We start from the raw sequence: 20301 nt of genomic DNA on the forward strand, positions 1-20301 counted from the left end.
GTATATACAGGTATATTTCTGATGTATTATTTTGTCAAAATTATGAGGGACGATAGGTAAAAAATTTATTATTATTCTACTTATTATTAACTGTTAATATCTGGTTACTTTCTGTTTTAACATGTATTATCTAGACTTTTATTAAAATGTAATAAGCACTTGTTCTTCTGTTGTTTGGATATTTACATACATTTTGGGTGTGGGTTAGTTAGTTCAGTGATACCATTCTCTCCATTCTTTATTTACACTGTTTTCACTTGTAAGTGCTGTGTGCGTGTGTTGACTGGCGACATGCTCGCGGGTCAATGTCACCACAGCACGCCATCATGGCATATTTTTTAAAGGCACTATAGTAACTTTTTTTTATTCATTAGTATCATGGTACTTTATTATTATCGGTATGTCATAGAAGACTACTTTGGACACATCTATCCTAAGGTCACCAAAAAGATCCTCATTCATAACTGTCAAAATTAGGGGTGCACGGATCGATAGATCACTGATCAATATCGGCCAATTTCCGTGAAAAGTATCTGATTGGCCAATGGCGGTTAATGCCTATCAATGCCGATCACAAAAGGCGAGTCCCTCCGGCTAATACTTTATTTAATTTTGGTGCCCCAGCTGACACAGGAGCTAACTATGTATTTCCATACACAGTGTGGAGCTGCTCCTCTAAGTTATTAATCATCAACTGTATTGTGGCAAATAAACTGCATTTCTTACAAGGTATCATTATCACTGAAGGACAAGGCTTAACATGTTACACACCGAGTATGACCAAGCAGAAGCAGCTAATCGTTACAGCTAATTTAGCTTGAAACAACACAATAAAAGTGTAGTGCATTTTAAGAAGTTTCTTTAAGAAGGTCCTACTGATCAGAACATCCCTCATGAAAAATATAACTGTCATCATTAGATGATTAGCTACTAGTATTTAGAGCTAGCACTAAGTGTTTCTTCCTGTCCTAATTCATAACAAATAGCATTTGAATGTATTCTAAAAATGTATCAATAAGCAATTTATAACGTTAATTTCAACTCCAAAGACTACACTGCAAAAACTGAAATCTAAGTAAGATTAAATATCTCAAATAAGGGTGATATCTTTTTATTTTCTGTCTGATAAGATAATTATTCTCACTAAGCAGATTTTATGTTAGTGTTGTACTTGTTTTTAGGGTTTTGGTCCTAAATTATCTCAGTAAGATATTACAGCTTGTAGCTGATATTTTATGACCTTTATTGAGTAAAACATGCTTGAAGCTAGAGTATCAACTGATGCAAAGCTGTGTCATCAACACTCACAAGTATAAAACTACTTTTTTAAAGTAATAATTTGTCACTTCAAGCATGAAAAAAAAAATCATGATGTCGAGCGCATATCATTATGTCAAGATAATGGCACTAGCATTTACTTAATTTAAGAATATTTTTCAACATATTGAGCAAAAAGGTCTCTTTTTTTTTTTCTACCAAGAAAAGTACACTTGTTATTAGTGAGAATATACTTTTTTTAAGGTATTTTTGGGTTCATTGAGGTTAGCTAATTTGACTTGTTCTGGAAAGTCTTGACAAGCCAAATTTTCTTGTTCTATTGGCAGATATTTTTGCTTAGTTTAAATAAAATACCCTTCATTTTTGTATTTTTTTCTTGTTTTTGAACACTGACTTTTTGCAGTGTAAGTCCTGAAAAATATTGCCGTGCTCTCCACATCCAGGTACACGCTCCTGCCAATGGGCATCCTGCAGGTGACAGGCGCCAGGCAGGCGGACGCTGGCGTGTTTCGCTGCGTTGCCGCCAACATTGCGAACACGCGCTACAGCCACGAAGCCGTGCTTAACATCAGCGGTAGGTGGAACACATCTGTGCAATGTTCAGTTTGGAACTTCCTGTTTGGGAAGTGTCGAGAGAACACTCCGGAAGACTATTTTTAAACAAATTCTCAACATGTGGAAATGCATCAAACAGACATATGATTTGTCTGTATACTTTTCTGTGATTGCAGGTGGAGCCCCCAGAACTTACAAGGAGCCTGTCATCCTGTCAGGTCCTCAGAATCTAACATTAACCGTCCATCAGACGGCCATCTTGGAGTGCATTGCAACAGGAAACCCAAAGCCGATCGTTTCCTGGAGCAGACTAGGTACCACAAGGACATTAATAGCAGGAAGTCATTGTACACTTTATTTACAAAAGTTATTTTGTTTTTCTCCTGATCAGACGGACGCTCCATTGGAGTCGAAGGTATCCAGGTTCTTGGAACAGGGAACCTGATGATCTCAGATGTTTCTCTGCAGCACTCCGGCGTGTATGTGTGTGCCGCCAACCGACCCGGCACCAGGATGAGACGTACTGCACTTGGCAGGCTCGTGGTACAAGGTCAGTTTGCGACTTTGTTTGTTTTTCAAACTCTATCTCTTGCTGTATATCGGAAGGCCAAAACATCTCAAGCATATAAAAGTTGTATCTAATATTTTTGTGGAGGTGGTCATAACAGAGTGAAAGAAATAAGTATATCGTGCGGGGCTATAAAAAAAGTAGCACTTGTCCAAAAATGGATTTCAACCCTTTCATTCTCATTTTTCTCCTATAATAAATCCATAAAAAGTGGATTAAATAGAGTAATCAGATCAGAATCAGAATCAGAAATACTTTATTAATCCCCGAGGGGAAATTAAAATTTTCAACACAATCCCATTCAAGACCAGACAAACATTACAGGGAGACAGAACAGGATCACTGACGGGTCTGCCCACTTCCGGCGCCACTTACAAAAAAGGTGACAGACCATATCGACGGGATGTCAACCCTCTGCGCATCTGCTCAGTGCAGACATGATCACGTGTACACAGCATTGCCTCTGTCGCGTCATGCTGGCTTAGCTGCTACAAAAACAGTTAGACAGTCACCGCGGATATCAGTTTAAGAGAAGCAACTAACAATTTGCAGTGATGTTGTTATAATAGAATATACATTCAATGATAGCTAATGTTAGCCATCCAAATGGCTATCATTAGCGAGCAACACACATAGCAAATGCCCGTGCACATGTTACCTCTACGGGCGTAGTTACGTGAATTACCATGAATTGATTACGTGGACCCCGACTTAAACAAGTTGAAAAACGTATTCGGGTGTTACCATTTAGTGGTCACTTGTACGGAATATGTACTGAAATGTGCAATCTACTAATAAAAGTTTCAAGTAAAAAAACGTCATTACGTGCTGAAAGCCGTAAGTGGTGGGGATATAATGCTTAAAATACTTTGGAAAGTTAGCGACCTCTAGGCATGCGCGTAAAGTTTGCACACAGCCTCTTTTTGTGGGGTCCCACTGAATTTTCCAAGATTGACTCAAATCACCACCGGTGGGTTCTGGGGCTAACTACATTGAAAACTTATCACCATCCCTGGCCATTCTCGCATGTGTATATGTTTAATCAGTAATGTAATTACATGTGATGTGATGTCAGCCATGTTATGTGACTGATATCAGGTGTAGCTCAGTACATGTGTGTACGCAGTGGCGCGCCGTGTGTTTCCCACCTAGGCCTTCAGTGATGTCCGACTTCAAAGATTACCTCTCAAAATGCCATCATTTATGTTACCACATGACCATTGCTGGAGAAATATTATACAGGAACACATTTACGCCCTACTGGGCATTGGATGCACATCAACAGTGTACAAAAGGGGATATTTTCTGGAACATTTAAAAACTCAATTAAAACACATCAGCAACTAAAACATATCTTACATGGTACTGTCAAAATTAAAATTGCAAAATACATATTAAAAGTGAAAAAATATTTGAACTCACAATTAGTAGGACCTATTCGGCGCCGTTCCCCATTTCATCGCCAGAACAGCTGAGCCAACTTCCGCGGTTGGCCGACACCGTCTCACAAGATGTAGTTTCTCTTTAAATATCTCTGAAAATGGCCTTGCAAATATATATCTGCCACCTAATCAACGTTTAGTTTTTCTTCGCTGCTATGCCGGAACGTGAAACTTGTGATTGGATACTCACTTTGGAGTGACAAGTGAGTATCCAATCACAGTCTCGTTAACATCAGGCTACTCGGATAGGCTACTGTCAACAACTTGTGATCTGATTGGCTATCGCAACTGTCTGTTAACTCTGTGTTCTCAAATTCATCCGCTAACGGTCCCAATGAGTATCCAATCACAGGACGCGTGTATGTCACGTTCAACGTGAGGCCAGCTAGAAGGCTTTACTGACAACAACTTGTGATCTGATTGGCTATCGCAATTGTCTATTAATTCTATGTCCCCGTTCACTTACAGTGCACGGATGCCTCATTGTTGATTCTGAAGGCCTCTAGCAGATTTCGTACAGCATGGCAACATAAGCTAGCTGCATTCTGATTGGATACAAACTAAAACTAAAAACAACAGCGCTGGAACGAGCATGATATGACATGAAAACAATATGAATACTTTTAGATATTTAGGGAAAGTAAATTCCATCCATCCATCCATTTTTCTACCGCATGTCCCTTTTGCATGCGGGCGGTATGCGGGGTACACCCTGGACAAGTCACCACGTCATCACAGGGCCAACACAGATAGACAGACAACATTCACACTCACATTCACACACTAGGGCCAATTTAATAATCATAATAATAATAATACCTGGGATTTATAGAGCGCTTTTCTAAGTACCCAAAGTCGCTTTACATGTTAAAAATTTAGTGTTGCCAATCAACCTATCCCCTGGGTGCATGTCTTTAATTATGATCATGATTTCTGGTTATGTTAGACCAGCAGAGAAGGCCTTGCGGGCCCTGACGGCACACCACTGTGTGTACAACATGACGTAGTATGACTTGACTATAAAAAACTGTGGGACAGAGATGTTTGAGGGTTTCATTAGGCCTCATGATAACACTAATGTTTATATGTATGAGTGCACATGTGTGTTACACTGTACACTGTACATTGTACATTGTGTTTTTAGGACATTTCCTATTGCTCTAATTTTTTTCTGTGCTACTAAAATTTTTCTGTGCCACCTATTTTTTTTCATTTAGTAGCACCTTTGCTCCTAGTGAAAAAGCTGCGTGTACAGTCCTATCCTGACCTATGCTGTAGGTGTGACAATGTCATATTTGCCCCACCAAGACGTGAAAATACGTACAGTGGACTTTTTGTTTATAGTTCATGCTAAAACATTGATGTCCAAACTACGGCCCGCGGTCCAATTGCAGCCCACTGGCGTCTTGAATTTGGCCCGCGAGACGGCAAGAGTTCAACTACCAATCTGGCCAGGCAGAGTGGTTACATATTAAATTTAATGATCTGGCTGTTCAATAAGTGCTAGTAAATACTAAAAGTACAACTATCATGCAGTGAGAGATACTCTACTTGTGTCTTGTGTGTGTGTTAGTTTGTGAGTGTGTGTGTGTGTGTGTGTGTGTGTGTGTGTGTGTGTGTGTGTGTGTGTGTGTGTGTGTGTGTGTGTGTGTGTGTGTGTGTGTGTGTGTGTGTGTGTGTGTGTGTGTGTGTGTGTTTTACTTGATCATGTTCATTTGCAGGAGCAAAAGGGAAAGGGAAGAAGAGGATCAATAGCAAAGCTCTGCCGTTCGCATTTGCCCTTGACTCCTTAGCAGGGGTGGATGCCGCTCGTGTAGCCAAAACAAATATATACACACACACACAACTATATTTTCCTGTGCCAACTTCACATATGTAAACATTTTGATGGGTCAATGTTAAAAAAGTGCTGAGAAATAAGCATTATTCTTTCAATGTCCATCAAAACAAAAAGCTTCTATGATGGTGTGTTTGAGTCTGGATGTTGGGGGTGGACCATCGTCACATGTCCTCATCCATCACACCGCAGATTGCCTCAGCCTACTGGTACTTCTCAGTGTCATTAGCTCTGTTTTTATTGGCTGTCCTTCAGCTCATTAGCGACACGACACAGGTAGCATGTAACAGAAAGCATGAAAAATAAGCAATGATACCTATTCAAAGATGATTATCCCTACTAAGGCATAAAGGTAACTCTATCATGCACGAAAACACGCAGATTTTTATTTTATTTTAAAACTGAAAAATTTTACAGTATATTACAGTATATAATCAACACCCAATACAGTGTAGTCTGTATAATATATACATTTAATATACATACAATACTTGATACAAAAACTAATTAAATTAACTGAATTAGATTATTCTTTTTTCAAACAATTGAAAAAAATATTTAAAATCAAATTGTTGATAAAAAATACTTTACTAAATATTATAAAGATTAATTTCAACTACTGTACCGTAAACACTGAAAATATTGCCTTTGTTGCCTGTCCCCTCCTCTTGAAATTAGACTTGACCATAAGATCCTTCAGAAATATTATACTTAATTTTATTTATTTATTTATTTTTTTACATATTTGCATACCCCACCTACCGCCCGAATGCAGCTGAGATAGGCTCCCGCTTGTCCCTTTTGGCAGCTAAGCTAGCATGATTAACACCTGAATCATGGTTCTTATTTGTTATCAATCAATCAATCAATGTTTATTTATATAGCCCTAAATCACAAGTGTCTCAAAGGGCTGTACAAGCCACAACGACATCCTCGGTACAGAGCCCACATACGGGCAAGGAAAAACTCACCCCAGTGGGACGTCGGTGAATGACTATGAGAAACCTTGGAGAGGACCGCATATGTGGGTAACCCCCCCCCTCTAGGGGAGACCGAAAGCAACGGATGTCGAGTGGGTCTGACATAACATTGTGAAAGTCCAGTCCACAGTGGATCCAACACATCAGCGGGAGTCCAGTCCACAGCGGGGCCAACAGGAAACCATCCCGAGCGGAGACGGGTCAGCAGCACAGAGATGTCCCCAACCGATGCACAGGCTAGTGGTCCACCCGGGGTCCCGGCTCTGGACAGCCAGCACTTCATCCATGGCCACCGGACCTATGCAACTCCCCCTCGCAAGGCACAGGGGAGAAGAGGAGAGAAGAAAATAAAAGGCAGATCAACTGGTCTAAAAAAGGGGGGGTCTATTTAAAGGCTAGATTATACAAATGAGTTTTAAGATGGGACTTAAATGCTTCTACTGAGGTAGCATCTCTAACTGTTACCGGGAGGGCATTCCAGAGTACTGGAGCCCGAATAGAAAACGCTCTATAGCCCGCAGACTTTTTTTTGGCTCTGGGAATCACTAATAAGCCGGAGTTCTTTGAACGCAGATTTCTTGTCGGGACATATGGTACAATACAATCGGCGAGATAGGCTGGAGCTAAACCGTGTAATATTTTATACGTAAGTAGTAAAACCTTAAAGTCGCATCTTAAGTGCACAGGAAGCCAGTGCAAGTGAGCCAGTATAGGCGTAATATGATCAAACTTTCTTGTTTTTGTCAGAAGCAATTCATTCTGAATCGACTGAAAATGTTCAAGAATCAATTTGTAATAAGAATTTTTTAGGCCATCTCCGCGCTTACTCACTGCATGTGTATTCCTGTAACATGTTTTGAAAATGTTGTATTATAATTTGTATTAGGGTTGCATGATACAGGCTATATATATACGATATAAATGATAATAATTTCACTGACCAGCTTTTGATACTGTTGGTTTATGAAATTGCATGTTGCTGACACATTCTAGCAGTGTCCTGAAAATTTGACCTCGGCAAGCGAATGAAAGCGTCCCCAACGCAATATTGCATTTTTGCTAGTGGCTAATGTTCCTTTACAGTGCAAAAACAACGTCTAAGTCAGCAATCTTAGCCTCTATGGCGGCAAATAAACTATGTTTTCCACAAGTATCATCATCACTTGAGGACGAGGAATAGCTAAACTTGCTACACTACACATCTTAGGAGCATAAGCTAATTTAACTAAGTAACCAACTAACTAACTAATGTAAACAAAAGTGGGTGGATTGATGCAAATATCAACAGTAACAATACCAAGTGCAATGTTATTATGTGGTCGATACTACAGTGGTTAAATCAATATGTTTTATTATCAAAAATCTTTTTGTTGTTTTTATTATTGTTTATAAACTCACTAAACAAGTCACTGTACACAGGAGGGCTTTAAGGGCAAAACAACTAAGGATTAAAATAAGACCCAATATTAAGATATCATTTAAATATTTAATTGATATTGTTACACCGCCATCCTGTGTTTTTGTCTGATTATAATTGTGTTTAAAAATTGAATCATTGAATGATCTTGAACATTTCTAAAATCAGTATGTATAGATACCCAGATTTGTAGTATCACCCAAAACTAATGTAAAGTATTCAACAACAGAAGAATAATTGCTTGTTACATTTGAACAGAAGTATAGATAGAACAATGCTAAAAACTCACTCCTGTTCTTTTAAGTCCTGTTACTGAAATGAGTCGGCTTCGGCTTCAGCGTTCCTGTTCTGTAACCCTGTACACTGTTTGTTTTTCTAATCTTGAACGGGTTAGTGCTGAAAACAAAGTTTCGTTGTACTTGTGCAATGACAATAAAGACCTACCTACCTACCTACCTACCTAGGAACCTTGTACAAAAAGGAAATAAGGCCGTTTGAGATGGACCAATACACATTTGAGTATAGTGCATTTTATTCCGAATGTGTCCAGACTTAGAATGAATGATTGTTTTTTTGTATCCTGTGTCAGGTTTATGACATGAGTCTATTTTGGTATAATTCGGCTTCATGTTGTGACCGCACCAATCAATACCGTACACCCCCGTCACACTCTCACAATGATTGGCAGGGGCTCTGGTGTAGAATAGAGAACATATTCATGAATGTATTGATCTGGCTTCCCCCTTATTGCTTTAGAGAGAACAAAGAGCTTTGGACATCTGTTAACTGAGTCTGTAAATTGAGTTAAGAAGTTAGGAAGAGTTTAATCGCATTGAAGCTTAGATACTTGATATCCGTTTCAAGTACACCGTCGTTGTGAGGTGCAATGTTTGGCGGTACGATAATCAATACTGTTTAGGAAAACGTAGGCAAACTTTTGGCATCAATTTTTCACCTACATAGTCTTCTCTGGAGTAAGGACTTTTTTTTATTTTTTTATTTTTTATTTTTTTTTGTCCTGTCCAGCTTCTCAGGCAAATCATATAGTTGATATAGATGCCCATATCGGCTGTTCAGATTTACTTTACAAAAGAGAGTAAGGACTTAAGTGTTTTTCATGTCAAACTGGCAATAATAAGCAGCTCAGTGTTTGTCTTCTTGGCTTTAAACGCAATGGCTTTAAAACCAAACAATTGTTACCTTTGCAAAGTGTAAAGGGAAAGTCATAGCTTAGATTGTTAGCAGTTGTTAGCCTTGATGCTAGCAAATATTACGGTTTTTGAGCAGATGTTGAGTGTCTGCAAACATGTTTATCACAAGTCAAGTTCAGTCATTTTCTCGTCTCAAGTTTCACAACTGTGAGGTAGAGTGTGTGTGCGCGTGTGTGCGCGCGTGTGTGTGCGCGCGTGTGTGTGCGCGCGTGTGTGTGTGTGTCCGTCCACGGCCATGGTCAGGATGACAAAGGCAGGAAGACAAAAGCTGGCGAGATGGTCAATACGTCGATACGGGGGCGCATGGATCTGGAGAGAAACGGAAGGGGCGTGACCAATGACCTCTGACCTGTCACCCTAACCCTGACAGGAGGTTGGGGGGACGTAAATGTGTGAAAAGGGCGGAGCTGAGGGAAGGAGGTGTGATGTCATCGTTAATTCTGGAGGGCTAGAAGATGGATAGGATCCCACAAAGGGGGTTGAGGGTGACCCCGGGGGTCACAATGTAGAGGGAGACACAAAAGATGGCCAATTTATAAAATAGTGTTAGGAAAAAAAAGAAAGACCCTCCCGCGCCCCACCCCCACCCTTTGGTATTGTCCCGTCATAAAAGATATGCAGATCTTTTTTTATGCAAATTCAAACACTTCACTTGTCCTCAATCATATCAACAACTTTCACACACATTCACTAACAATGTTACTATATTAATAATACTACGACTACCATAAATATTATTAATACCATACAACAACATTACCTGTCTGTCACTCACCCATTGTTACTATTATTAATACTACTACGATAAGTATAAATAATATTTCTACTATTATACATACAACAACACTGTCAAAGACACGTTCACTAACAATGTTACTATTATCAATAGTACTAACTACGAGCATTACTATAATTTCTGTTAATACAACTTTAAATACAACACATTCACTAACAATATCTATACTTTCTTATTCCTTTTATTACTCTTATTTACGAAACTACTACCACTACACATTCCCTACCAGTGCCTGCACCTACACATAGACATACATACATGGATAGATGATAGATGGATGGACACACAAAGGAGTAGGTAGTAAACTGTATACTAAAACCCAAGGTCAACACAATCACCGATCAATACATTGACGATAAGTCAGCTGAGCACGCTTGACCATTTCCAGCATGCGGTTGGAACATTTGGAAAGATGAATGGGTGGACAGCTCTTCACACAATGACCACACACACTTACACCCACCCACACCCACCCACACACACACACACACACACACACACACACACACACACACACACACACACAAAATCGTTATATTTCATGAAATAATGACAATTACATAGTTATAAAAATATAAAATATAAAGACAAATATCCTTAACATAAATTAAATACATATTTAATTTAATCAATTGAATAAAAATAAGAAAATATGTACTTCTACTATTTATTAATAATATGTAAAAAATGTTTTTATTTTTTTTAAATAATTGTACACTATGTATTTTTGCCAAGGTATCCAGACTTTAGGGACATCCTGGAAAGGACATGTTGCTGGTGCAAGTTGGGACATAATAATAATAATAATATACACATACATACATTATACGAAAAAGTTATTGTATAATAATTATTTAAATGAATAATAATAGTCACTATTAAATATTTTTATTAATAAGTACAAGTATATGTTAAAGTTAAAGTACCAATGATTGTCACACACACACTAGGTGTGGTGAAATCTGCCCTCTGCATTTGACCCATCCCCTTGTTCACCCCCTGGGAGGTGAGGGGAGCAGTGGGCAGCAGCGGTGCCGCGCCCGTGAATCATTTTTGGTGATTTAACCCCCAATTCCAACCCTTGATGCTGAGTGCCAAGCAGGGAGGTAATGGGTCCCATTTTTTATAGTCTTTGGTATGACTCGGCCGGGGTTTGAACTCACAACCTACCGATCTCAGGGCGGACACTCTAACCACTATGTACTATATATATTAAAGTACCAATGATTGTCACACACACACTAGGTGTTGCGAAATTATTCTCTGCATTTGACCCATCAATATGTACAGGTATATAATTGTGTGTGTGTGTGTGTGTGTGTGTGTGTGTGTGTGTGTGTGTGTGTGTGTGTGTGTGTGTGTGTGTGTGTGTGTGTGTGTGTGTGTGTGTGTGTGTGTGTGTGTGTGTGTATATATGTATATATATATATATATATATATATATATATATATATATATATATATATTAATATATTAATATAAAAAATATCACATTGAAATACAAAATAGATTTATTGTATATTGTACTGTTTATTTTTATTATGATTTTAAAAAAAATATTATAATAGAATTGTATTTGAATGATTAAACATAATATCCATTTTTGCAAGTGTCCAGACTTTGGTGAAACCATGTAGTTTTCTACAATATTCTGAAATATAAAAAAAGGATTTAGTATTTTAAATTAATGTACATATTTTGATAAATATGCTCAATACAAATAAATATTAAAAAAACAAAAATAAAAACAGATGGATAGATACTTTATTAATCCCCTTGGGGAAATTCAGGATGATGCATTATATTATAAATACAAATATATTACAATTTACAAGTTAAAATATATATGTTATAAACTTTTTTTTCATAATTGTTTAACTTGCATTTTTGTCCGCGTCCAGACTTGAAGGGACTCCCTTATATGGTGTATATTTTAATAGCTGTGCATTCTTGACCTGACCTTTTAAGTGGTTTTAAATTAAAATTGGTTTCATTTCACACATTAAAAGCAATTTGGAAAGAAAAATGGAAAAACTCATTTTCTGTGCTTGTGCATCCTTAGCCCCTCCTGAGTTCCTGCAGTGGCCGCAGTCTGTCTCCAAGCCAGCAGGGGGCAGTGCTGTGTTCACCTGCGTGGCACAAGGAGTCCCAGAGCCTCACCTCATCTGGCTGAAAAATGGCAAGGTTTTAATGCCTGGACACAACATCAAGTTGACCAATAACAACAGGTAGAAAACATAATGACATGTTTATATTATTTACTACGCAGGACACGCCTTTTGAATTATCACATGAAATACCACATGATTGCAGCACTGTGCTGCTTTAACACAAAACTGACTACGATACATTCCACTTCCTGTGTGGCAATGTGGCAATGTTGCGGTTATATTGCATTTATTTCTCACAGTTATTAAGACCTTTAAGGAGAAGGTTTAGTACAAACTGCACTAATGTGGGGTCATGTGTAGCACTAACATATTGTGTCAGATTAAAGAAGCCACAGTGAGATGTGTTAGCAACACTTTTAAGTGTTAATACAGCGTAGTGCTTTACTTTCACTCATTAAGTCACTTAGTGAGGAATATTAATCATCTTGGAGTGGTTGTCATGTTACTATAGCCCAGGATATAGCCTCCCCTAAATGAAGGCTTGTCAGGTAAGCTAACTGGTAATGTTTTGTCATTAAAGCAAATTTTCAATACATTTAACAGTTGTAATGCTTTAATAAGGTGTAAAATATTACAATTAAATGATCTTACTATATTTCTTTGATGAATTAGTGGAAAACAAGCTAGGAAAATTAGACAGCAATGCCGGACAATCGGTGAATTATTTCGGTCCTAAATGAATGCAGACTCAGTACTTGGAGGGGATATTATACAAGTAATGACTTGTAAGTAATGTGGCGTCTCGACAGAAGCACACAGAGTCTTTTTAAACATAACACTTAACACCCGAACACGTAACTCGTAACACTGCTAGCTAGTAGCCACAAAAACACTTCTTAATTAGGCACCAAAGACGGTTACTGAGACCAAGGTGCATTCACAAACCCTTGGAATTATGAGTACCAAACGTTACAACACAGGCAAGTACCGTAAGTAGTTTTTTGCACATCTTCTGTTGTGAATTGCTGCAATGATGATGACGATTTTTTTGTTGTTGAATACGTTACTTAGTTGTCATTTAATTTATATAACTGAAGAAATTAAATTACGAGTCTGTTCAACTTTAATGTCACAAAATTCCATAAATATGAAAAAGCATAATTGTTGTTTTTTTTTACAAAAATGTGCATTTTTACCATTTAGGTCCCGGCATTGTTTTAAAAGTACCGATTAGGTACTAGTATCAGTTAGAATGTTAACAATACCCATCCCTACACTGTATCACTATCTACATTCTACACAGTGCTTCTCATAGTGGAGTGGGCCACAACAACAAAAAATGGCAGCCACTGAGGTCCGGTGTCTGCATGGTGTTAAGAGTGTTATGTTATGTGTGTAACCTAATCAGGTTTGTGTTTGATCCACGCAGTACTCTGGCTCTGACTCGTATCAGCTCCGAGGATGAGGCCATCTACCAGTGCATTGCCGAGAACAGCGCCGGCACAAACCAGGCCAGCGCCCGACTTGCTGTGGCGCAGGCCAAAGACCTCCCTGACACCCCTGAGGGACTCACCGCCAGCGTGCTGTCCGCCAGTGCTCTGCAGATCTCATGGCGCCAACCCCCTGCAGAAGTCACTGACGGGATTATCGGCTATGTGCTACACATCCGCAAGATAGGAGGTGAGCGGCAACACAAGATACATCACACTTGAATAATATTTCACTGAAAATGTAATGTTCGGTGCTTCTGTAGAGCCTGACACTCTGGAGCTGCAGGAAGCCATCAGCAAAGGTGCCTTCCAGCACGATGTAAACAACCTGGAGCCAGCCACAACCTACTCCCTCTACTTGAAAGCCTACTCGCCCCTCGGAGCCAGCCAGCAGTCCCTAACTGTGGTGGCCACAACACTAGGGGGCGGTAAAGAACATTTGGTCCCAGTTCAATTCTAAATGAATTTTTACTTGTGTTATATTGATTGCATTCACCAGAAAAATAAACTAGTCAAGTTTAAGTTATTTTATGGCGCATAACATAGTACCACACACACATTCTTTGTTCATATTTAGAATTAAACATATATACATGTTAAAGGAATGTTCTTCTTTATTTTAAGTACTCCTCTTTTATTGCTACTAGCATCTCAGCTGCTACAGTATTTTTCTTACCTTCTGTGTCTTTCCCACCCAGTTCCTACCATGCCCACCTTTTTCACCAAGGTGATGAATTCCAGCGCTGTGCAGGTGCTTTGGGAGCTGCCCAGCAAGGCGGGAAAGGCTGAGGGCTTCAGGCTGTCTTACCGCAGGGTCCCCAATGGCGACTTCCAGGGGCCAATCCAGCTGCCCTGCCACGTCAACGCCCACACCATCGCTAACCTGGGTGAGTTTATCCTAAATGATTCTTCTGTGTACACTTAAATGTAGTACAAAGCACAGTGCAATTGTACCTCTCCACATCCAGCTTCAAATATTGCAGTTTCACCCTGTCGTGGATTTAATTTTGTTAACATATATTTATGTATATATCAATATATTACTGTATAGTTTGAATTTTTTAAAGCACACTTTACAATTGTATCTTCTTAAATTAAGCATAACAAGCTTAAAAATGGCTAAATAAACTAGAAATATCAATACTACAGCCGTAATGGCCACTACACTAGACTAAACCAATCAGAACATGCTGTTCAGCATCATGGCTCAGCCTCAGTCAGCATTACTATATTGGATTAAAGAGTTTAGAGTTGACTAAAGGGTGTTATTTCATGTCAATAGGGCTCTCATAATGTGGAAAAACATAAACAAGTTTTTTATGCTCTTGCTATGAAAATATTTGATTTAGGATTCCTAGTTTGTGGAAATTCTATCATGTCTGAAAGTAATTAACAGCAATAAACGAGGGACGACTGTATTACAAATATACACAGCATTTTTTTTATACCGTACTCATTAGTTACTGCATCTACTGTATCCCCTCCATGACCCAATATTTTAATGATTTATATTTACAGTAGTTTTGGTTACTGTATGCAACTATAATTTCCATATAATGTGAGAAATATAAATAAACAATGTACATACATCATAACACTAAAATGTCTTTAATAACGAATTACTCCAAATAATTCCTGGTGGTATAAGGGTTCTGGTTGTGTTCTGCTGCATGTTCATGGTGGAACTAAACTAAAACCTTTCATGCCATTAACTCTCTGCGGCGACCACTAATGAGAAACGTTATGCATTTTTTAAATAAATATGTAATATATGTGAAAGTACTTAAGTTGGTATGCAGCTGAACCTGCTTTTTAATTGTTAATATCACTGGCAATCATCCTAATTTAATCATAGCTGCCAAAATTTAACAAATTGTGCAGCTGTAAGCTAAGTGTCCCCCAATAAGCACACATGGTTGGCCTTGTCTTGTATTTCAGTGAAGTGATTTATAAAAGGTAAACAGGGTAGGCTATATGGTACTAGGAACTAGCAGTTACAACACAGCCAAGCACACACTAGGACACAAGCTAAACATACGTAGTAATAAGTGTCCTTAATTGAAATCATATTACAGTCTAAAACACCACATTTGTCTATACAGTATGAACAAGTATTAAATAATAATACTTGCACATTATTAACAGATACAAAGTCTATTAGAAAGTACCAAGTACAAAACATGTCCTCATTATTCAACTTACTCCGTCATGAGTTTAACTTAATTTAATTATTGTGGCCACTAGCTGTAGCCAAAAACCCAATTACCGCTTCACTTTTACTTAAAGACAGCATAAATCCATGCAAAAAGTTGATAACAAATACATTAGTGTTTTTCATGGTTCTCTCTCAAACCTTCTTTAACATTGTACACTACAAAATACTAGAAATATGTACGATTGCTGCTGATATCGGATCAATATCGACACTGGCCAATACTCGAGGCTGCAATATCCGAATCGTATCAGAAGTGAAAAAGTTGTATTAGGATGCCCCAACATATACAGTGGTGCCTCTGTTTTCATATAAGAAACAATGATACACTCATCAATATGAAGACAAAACACATTAAATAGAGAATGCTTATAGTTTTACATGTAGAAAACAAGGTATACTACCGTATTTTTCGGACTATAAGTCGCAGTTTTTTTTTTAGTTTGGCCAGGGGTGCGATTTATACTCAGGAGCGACTTATGTGTGAAATTATTAACACATTACCGTGAAATATCAAATAATATTATTTAGCTCGTTCACGTAAGAGACTAGACGTATAAGATTTCATGGGATTTAGCGATTAGGAGTGACAGATTGTTTGGTAAACGTATAGCATGTTCTATATGTTATAGTTATTTGAATGGCTCTTACCATAATATGTTACGTTAACATACCAGGCACGTTCTCAGTTGGTTATTTATGCGTCATATAACGTACACTTATTCAGCCTGTTGTTCACTAGTATTTTTTTTTTTAAATTGCCTTTCAAATGTCTATTCTTGGTGTTGGGTTTTATCAAATAAATGTCCCCAAAAAATGCGACTTATGTCTGTTTTTTTCCTTCTTTATTATGCATTTTCGGCCGGTGCGACTTATACTCCGAAAAATACGGTACATATGAATGAACAATTATCATCACTTTTATCTTTATTGAAGACTCTTGATGGCAAAGTGAGTAGAGAAAGTGGGGGTAGGAAAGAGGCACCGTCGTACTTTGTTACGAGTTATTTCTGGACTTCAATAGTGTTTCTCACCTTCCTTATCAAAGGGCTGGAACTCACAACCTTTTTTGGCCCCATGGTGGATTACCGTATTTTGCAGTCATACTCAATAAAAAAGCACAGACAGTCAGCATCGTGTGGATTCTTTTTTTTGGACTAAATTGGAGAATGACACGTGTACAAAGGGACTAGTTTGTTTTTGGGCGTAATACAAGTATATAAAAACGAGGGCAATCTTTTTTGTGAAAATGTTCATCAAAAAACTAATTTTAGGCAAAATGCGGCATATGAAAACTGAGGTACTACTGTGTACGTGTGTAGTTTGTACATGTTGCATCATGTGTGCGTGTGGAGTTTTGTACTTGTTGCATCATATGCATGTGTTGTTTTGTACTTGTTGCATCACGTGTGTATAGGTGTAGTTTTTTACACGTTGCATCATGTGCATGTGTGTAGTTTTGTACTTGTTGCATCATGTGTACATGTGTAGTTTTGTACATGCTGTGCCCTGTGTACATGTGTAGTTTTGCACATTTCGCATGATATGCACATATGTAGTTTTATACATGTTGCATCAAGTGTACGTGTGTTGTTTTGTGTGTCTTCCAGAAGCAGGTGCAGTGTATGAAGTCAAACTGGTGGCCTACAATGGAAACGGGGAGAGTGACTGCTCCAAGAGACTAGTGTCCCTGGCAGATAAAATCACCAGTGCCCAAAATACCAGTGAGTGGCCGCATCACACATCACAAGCAAAAATGAAACACAATTATTATAGACAAAAAAATCCATGATGTTTAATCATGATTCATCATAATGAATCCACAACAATTATGTGATTTGATTGAGCATTTTATTGGTTTTACAGCCCTACTTATGATAAATTGATCGTTAATTTTCTAAGAAAATAATTAAATGGCACTTACGATTTACTAACTACAAATAATGTGTACCATTACAAAAAAACATGTTTTTACCGCCTCAAGAAAAATTTATAAATTGTCTTTTCAACAATTGGCCACTTGATGGCACTGTTGGTTTACATCGCCCCATCTTCCTCTGCAACTAAAGGGCTGCTCATGCTTTGATTGATCGACGACCAGCTGTTTTCTACCAAAAGGAAGCGGCATCATGTTTTATTGCCTCTTTGTTTTCATTTTGAAAAAAAGTTAAAGAAATTTAAATGTGGAGGAGCAATTGCATTACAGTTGGCTTGGTTGTTGGTCAATATTCGTAAGCCACCATCCTACCCCCAAAGCTGTACACCGAGAGGGAAGTTTAGTATTGTAAATATTTACTATAAAATGTTGTTACAGGCGAGAAGACGCTGTGTGTGAGTAGGGAAATACATATTTATAATATTTAGTATAATATTTAGTGCAAACATTTTGTCACAGGAGAGAGGATGCTGTGTGAGTGTAGGGAAGGACATATTTACAATGATCAATGTAATTTTTTGTGTAAAATGTTTAGAAGGGAAGGCTCTGTGTGACAAAGTTATGATATTCATATTTAATTTAATATTTCATGTAAAATGTTACAGGAGAGAAGACACTGTGTGAATGCAGGAATTAATTTAACTATAATATACTCAGAAGAGAAGAATATGTATATGTGAAGGGAAGTACATATTAATCAAAATATTTCATAAATATTTACTAGGAAATGTTACAGACGAGAAGACTCTGTTAAATGCAAGGAAGGACATATTTATAATATTTACTATAATCAGTGTTGGTCATCTTACCTAAAAAAAAGTAATTAGTTACAGTAACAAATTACTTCTCTCAAAAATTGATTGAGTTAGTAACTCAGTTACCTCATTGTTAGAGTAATTAGTTACTCAGCAAAGAAACTGATTTTATTTTTCAATTCGTTGTTTTATCGCTGGGTTCCCATCACATGACCTCGAGGCACTTTCAGGTCTCAGGCGATGGTCTAGAGTCCCAGTAGGATACTGTTTATTTTCCTGCATCAGTGCAGATTTAGGCGTATTTTGAAAAAATGTTCAGAGGCAAATGTATAAGCGATTATGAAAAAATATTTAAAATGGGATGAGTGGATTTATATTTATGTGTAAGTGCAGGGAAGGACATATTTATAATATTTATATTAGAGATGTCCGATAATATCAGACTGCCGATATTATCGGCCGATAAATGCTTTAAAATGTAATATCGGAAATTATCGGTATCCGTTTCAAAATTATCGGTATTGGTTTCAAATTGTAAAATGTATTACTTTTTAAAACGCCGCTGTGTACACGGACGTAGGGAGAAGTACAGAGCGGCAATAAACCTTAAAGGCACTGCCTTTGCGTGCTGGCCCAATCACATAATATCTACGGCTTTTCACACACACAAGTGAATGCAATTCATACTTGGTCAACAGCCATACAGGTCACACTGAGGGTGGACGTATAAACAACTTTAACACTGTTACAAATATGCGCCACACTGTGAACCCACACCAAACAAGAATGACAAACACATTTCAGGAGAACATCCGCACCGTAACACAACATAAACACAACAGAACAAATACCCAGAACCCCTTGCAGCACTAACTCTTCCGGGACGCTACAATATACAACCCCTCCCCCCCAACCCGCCCACCTCAACCTCCTCATGCTCTCTCGAGGAGAGCATGTCCCAAATTCCAAGCTGCTGTTTTGAGGCATGTTAAAAAAGATAATGCACTTTGTGACTTCAATCATAAATATGGCAGTGCCATGTTGGCATTTTTTTCCACAACTTGAGTTGATTTATTTTGGAAACCCTTGTTACATTGTTTAATGCATCCAGCGGGGCATCACAACAAAATTAGGCATAATAATGTGTTAATTCCACGACTGTATATATCGGTATCGGTTGATATCGGTATCGGTAATTAAGAGTTGGACAATATCGGAATATTGGATATCGGCAAAAAAGCCATTATCGGACATCTCGGATTTATATTAATATTTACTGTCAAATGTCGTTCCAGGGGACAAGACGCTGTGTGAGTGCAGGGAAGGAGAAGCGTCGCTGGGCAGCGTTGTCATTGGCATCCATATTGGCACGGCCTGCATCATCTTCTGTGTCATCTTCCTCATGTTCGGGTATCGTCGCAGGTAAGCGCCAATCATTCAGCGTCGTTGTGTATTTGTCGTGATACAGTGTTTGCAATAAAGTATCTTTTGTACTGCACATCTCTTTTTCCCCAGTTTGTTTTGCAACAAAGGGACTCAGGACAGCTGGTCAGTACCGAGGGACAACACAGGACACAATGGCGTCCATAAAGAGGTCACAGTCCCTCAGGTAGTTGAAGAAAACAAGTGTTTGTGGGCAATATATCATTGGTGTAATACTCTATGATGCTTCATATTCTTGACACTCGATTTTCTAGCAGGATGAGATCATTT

At 38.2% G+C, this 20301-nt stretch overlaps 1 protein-coding gene across 3 annotated transcripts in view; it reads left to right on the forward strand.

Moving 5' to 3' along the window:
• si:ch211-57n23.4 (immunoglobulin superfamily DCC subclass member 3) overlaps positions 1-20301 on the forward strand; it is a 41953-nt gene that overhangs the window by 13854 nt on the left and 7798 nt on the right. For 2 of the 3 annotated variants that reach the window (XM_062056691.1, XM_062056692.1), the window contains exons 4-13: positions 1722-1852; positions 2010-2147; positions 2225-2383; positions 12147-12312; positions 13625-13875; positions 13949-14113; positions 14384-14572; positions 17508-17621; positions 19884-20010; positions 20104-20197. In XM_062056691.1, coding sequence (XP_061912675.1) covers positions 1722-1852; positions 2010-2147; positions 2225-2383; positions 12147-12312; positions 13625-13875; positions 13949-14113; positions 14384-14572; positions 17508-17621; positions 19884-20010; positions 20104-20197 — 1534 coding nt within the window. The remainder of the gene's footprint in view (positions 1-1721; positions 1853-2009; positions 2148-2224; positions 2384-12146; positions 12313-13624; positions 13876-13948; positions 14114-14383; positions 14573-17507; positions 17622-19883; positions 20011-20103; positions 20198-20301) is intronic. The other variant, XM_062056693.1, reaches the window with a different exon arrangement.

Source organism: Entelurus aequoreus, linkage group LG08 (genome assembly GCF_033978785.1).
Source record: "Entelurus aequoreus isolate RoL-2023_Sb linkage group LG08, RoL_Eaeq_v1.1, whole genome shotgun sequence".
NCBI lineage: Eukaryota > Metazoa > Chordata > Actinopteri > Syngnathiformes > Syngnathidae > Entelurus > Entelurus aequoreus.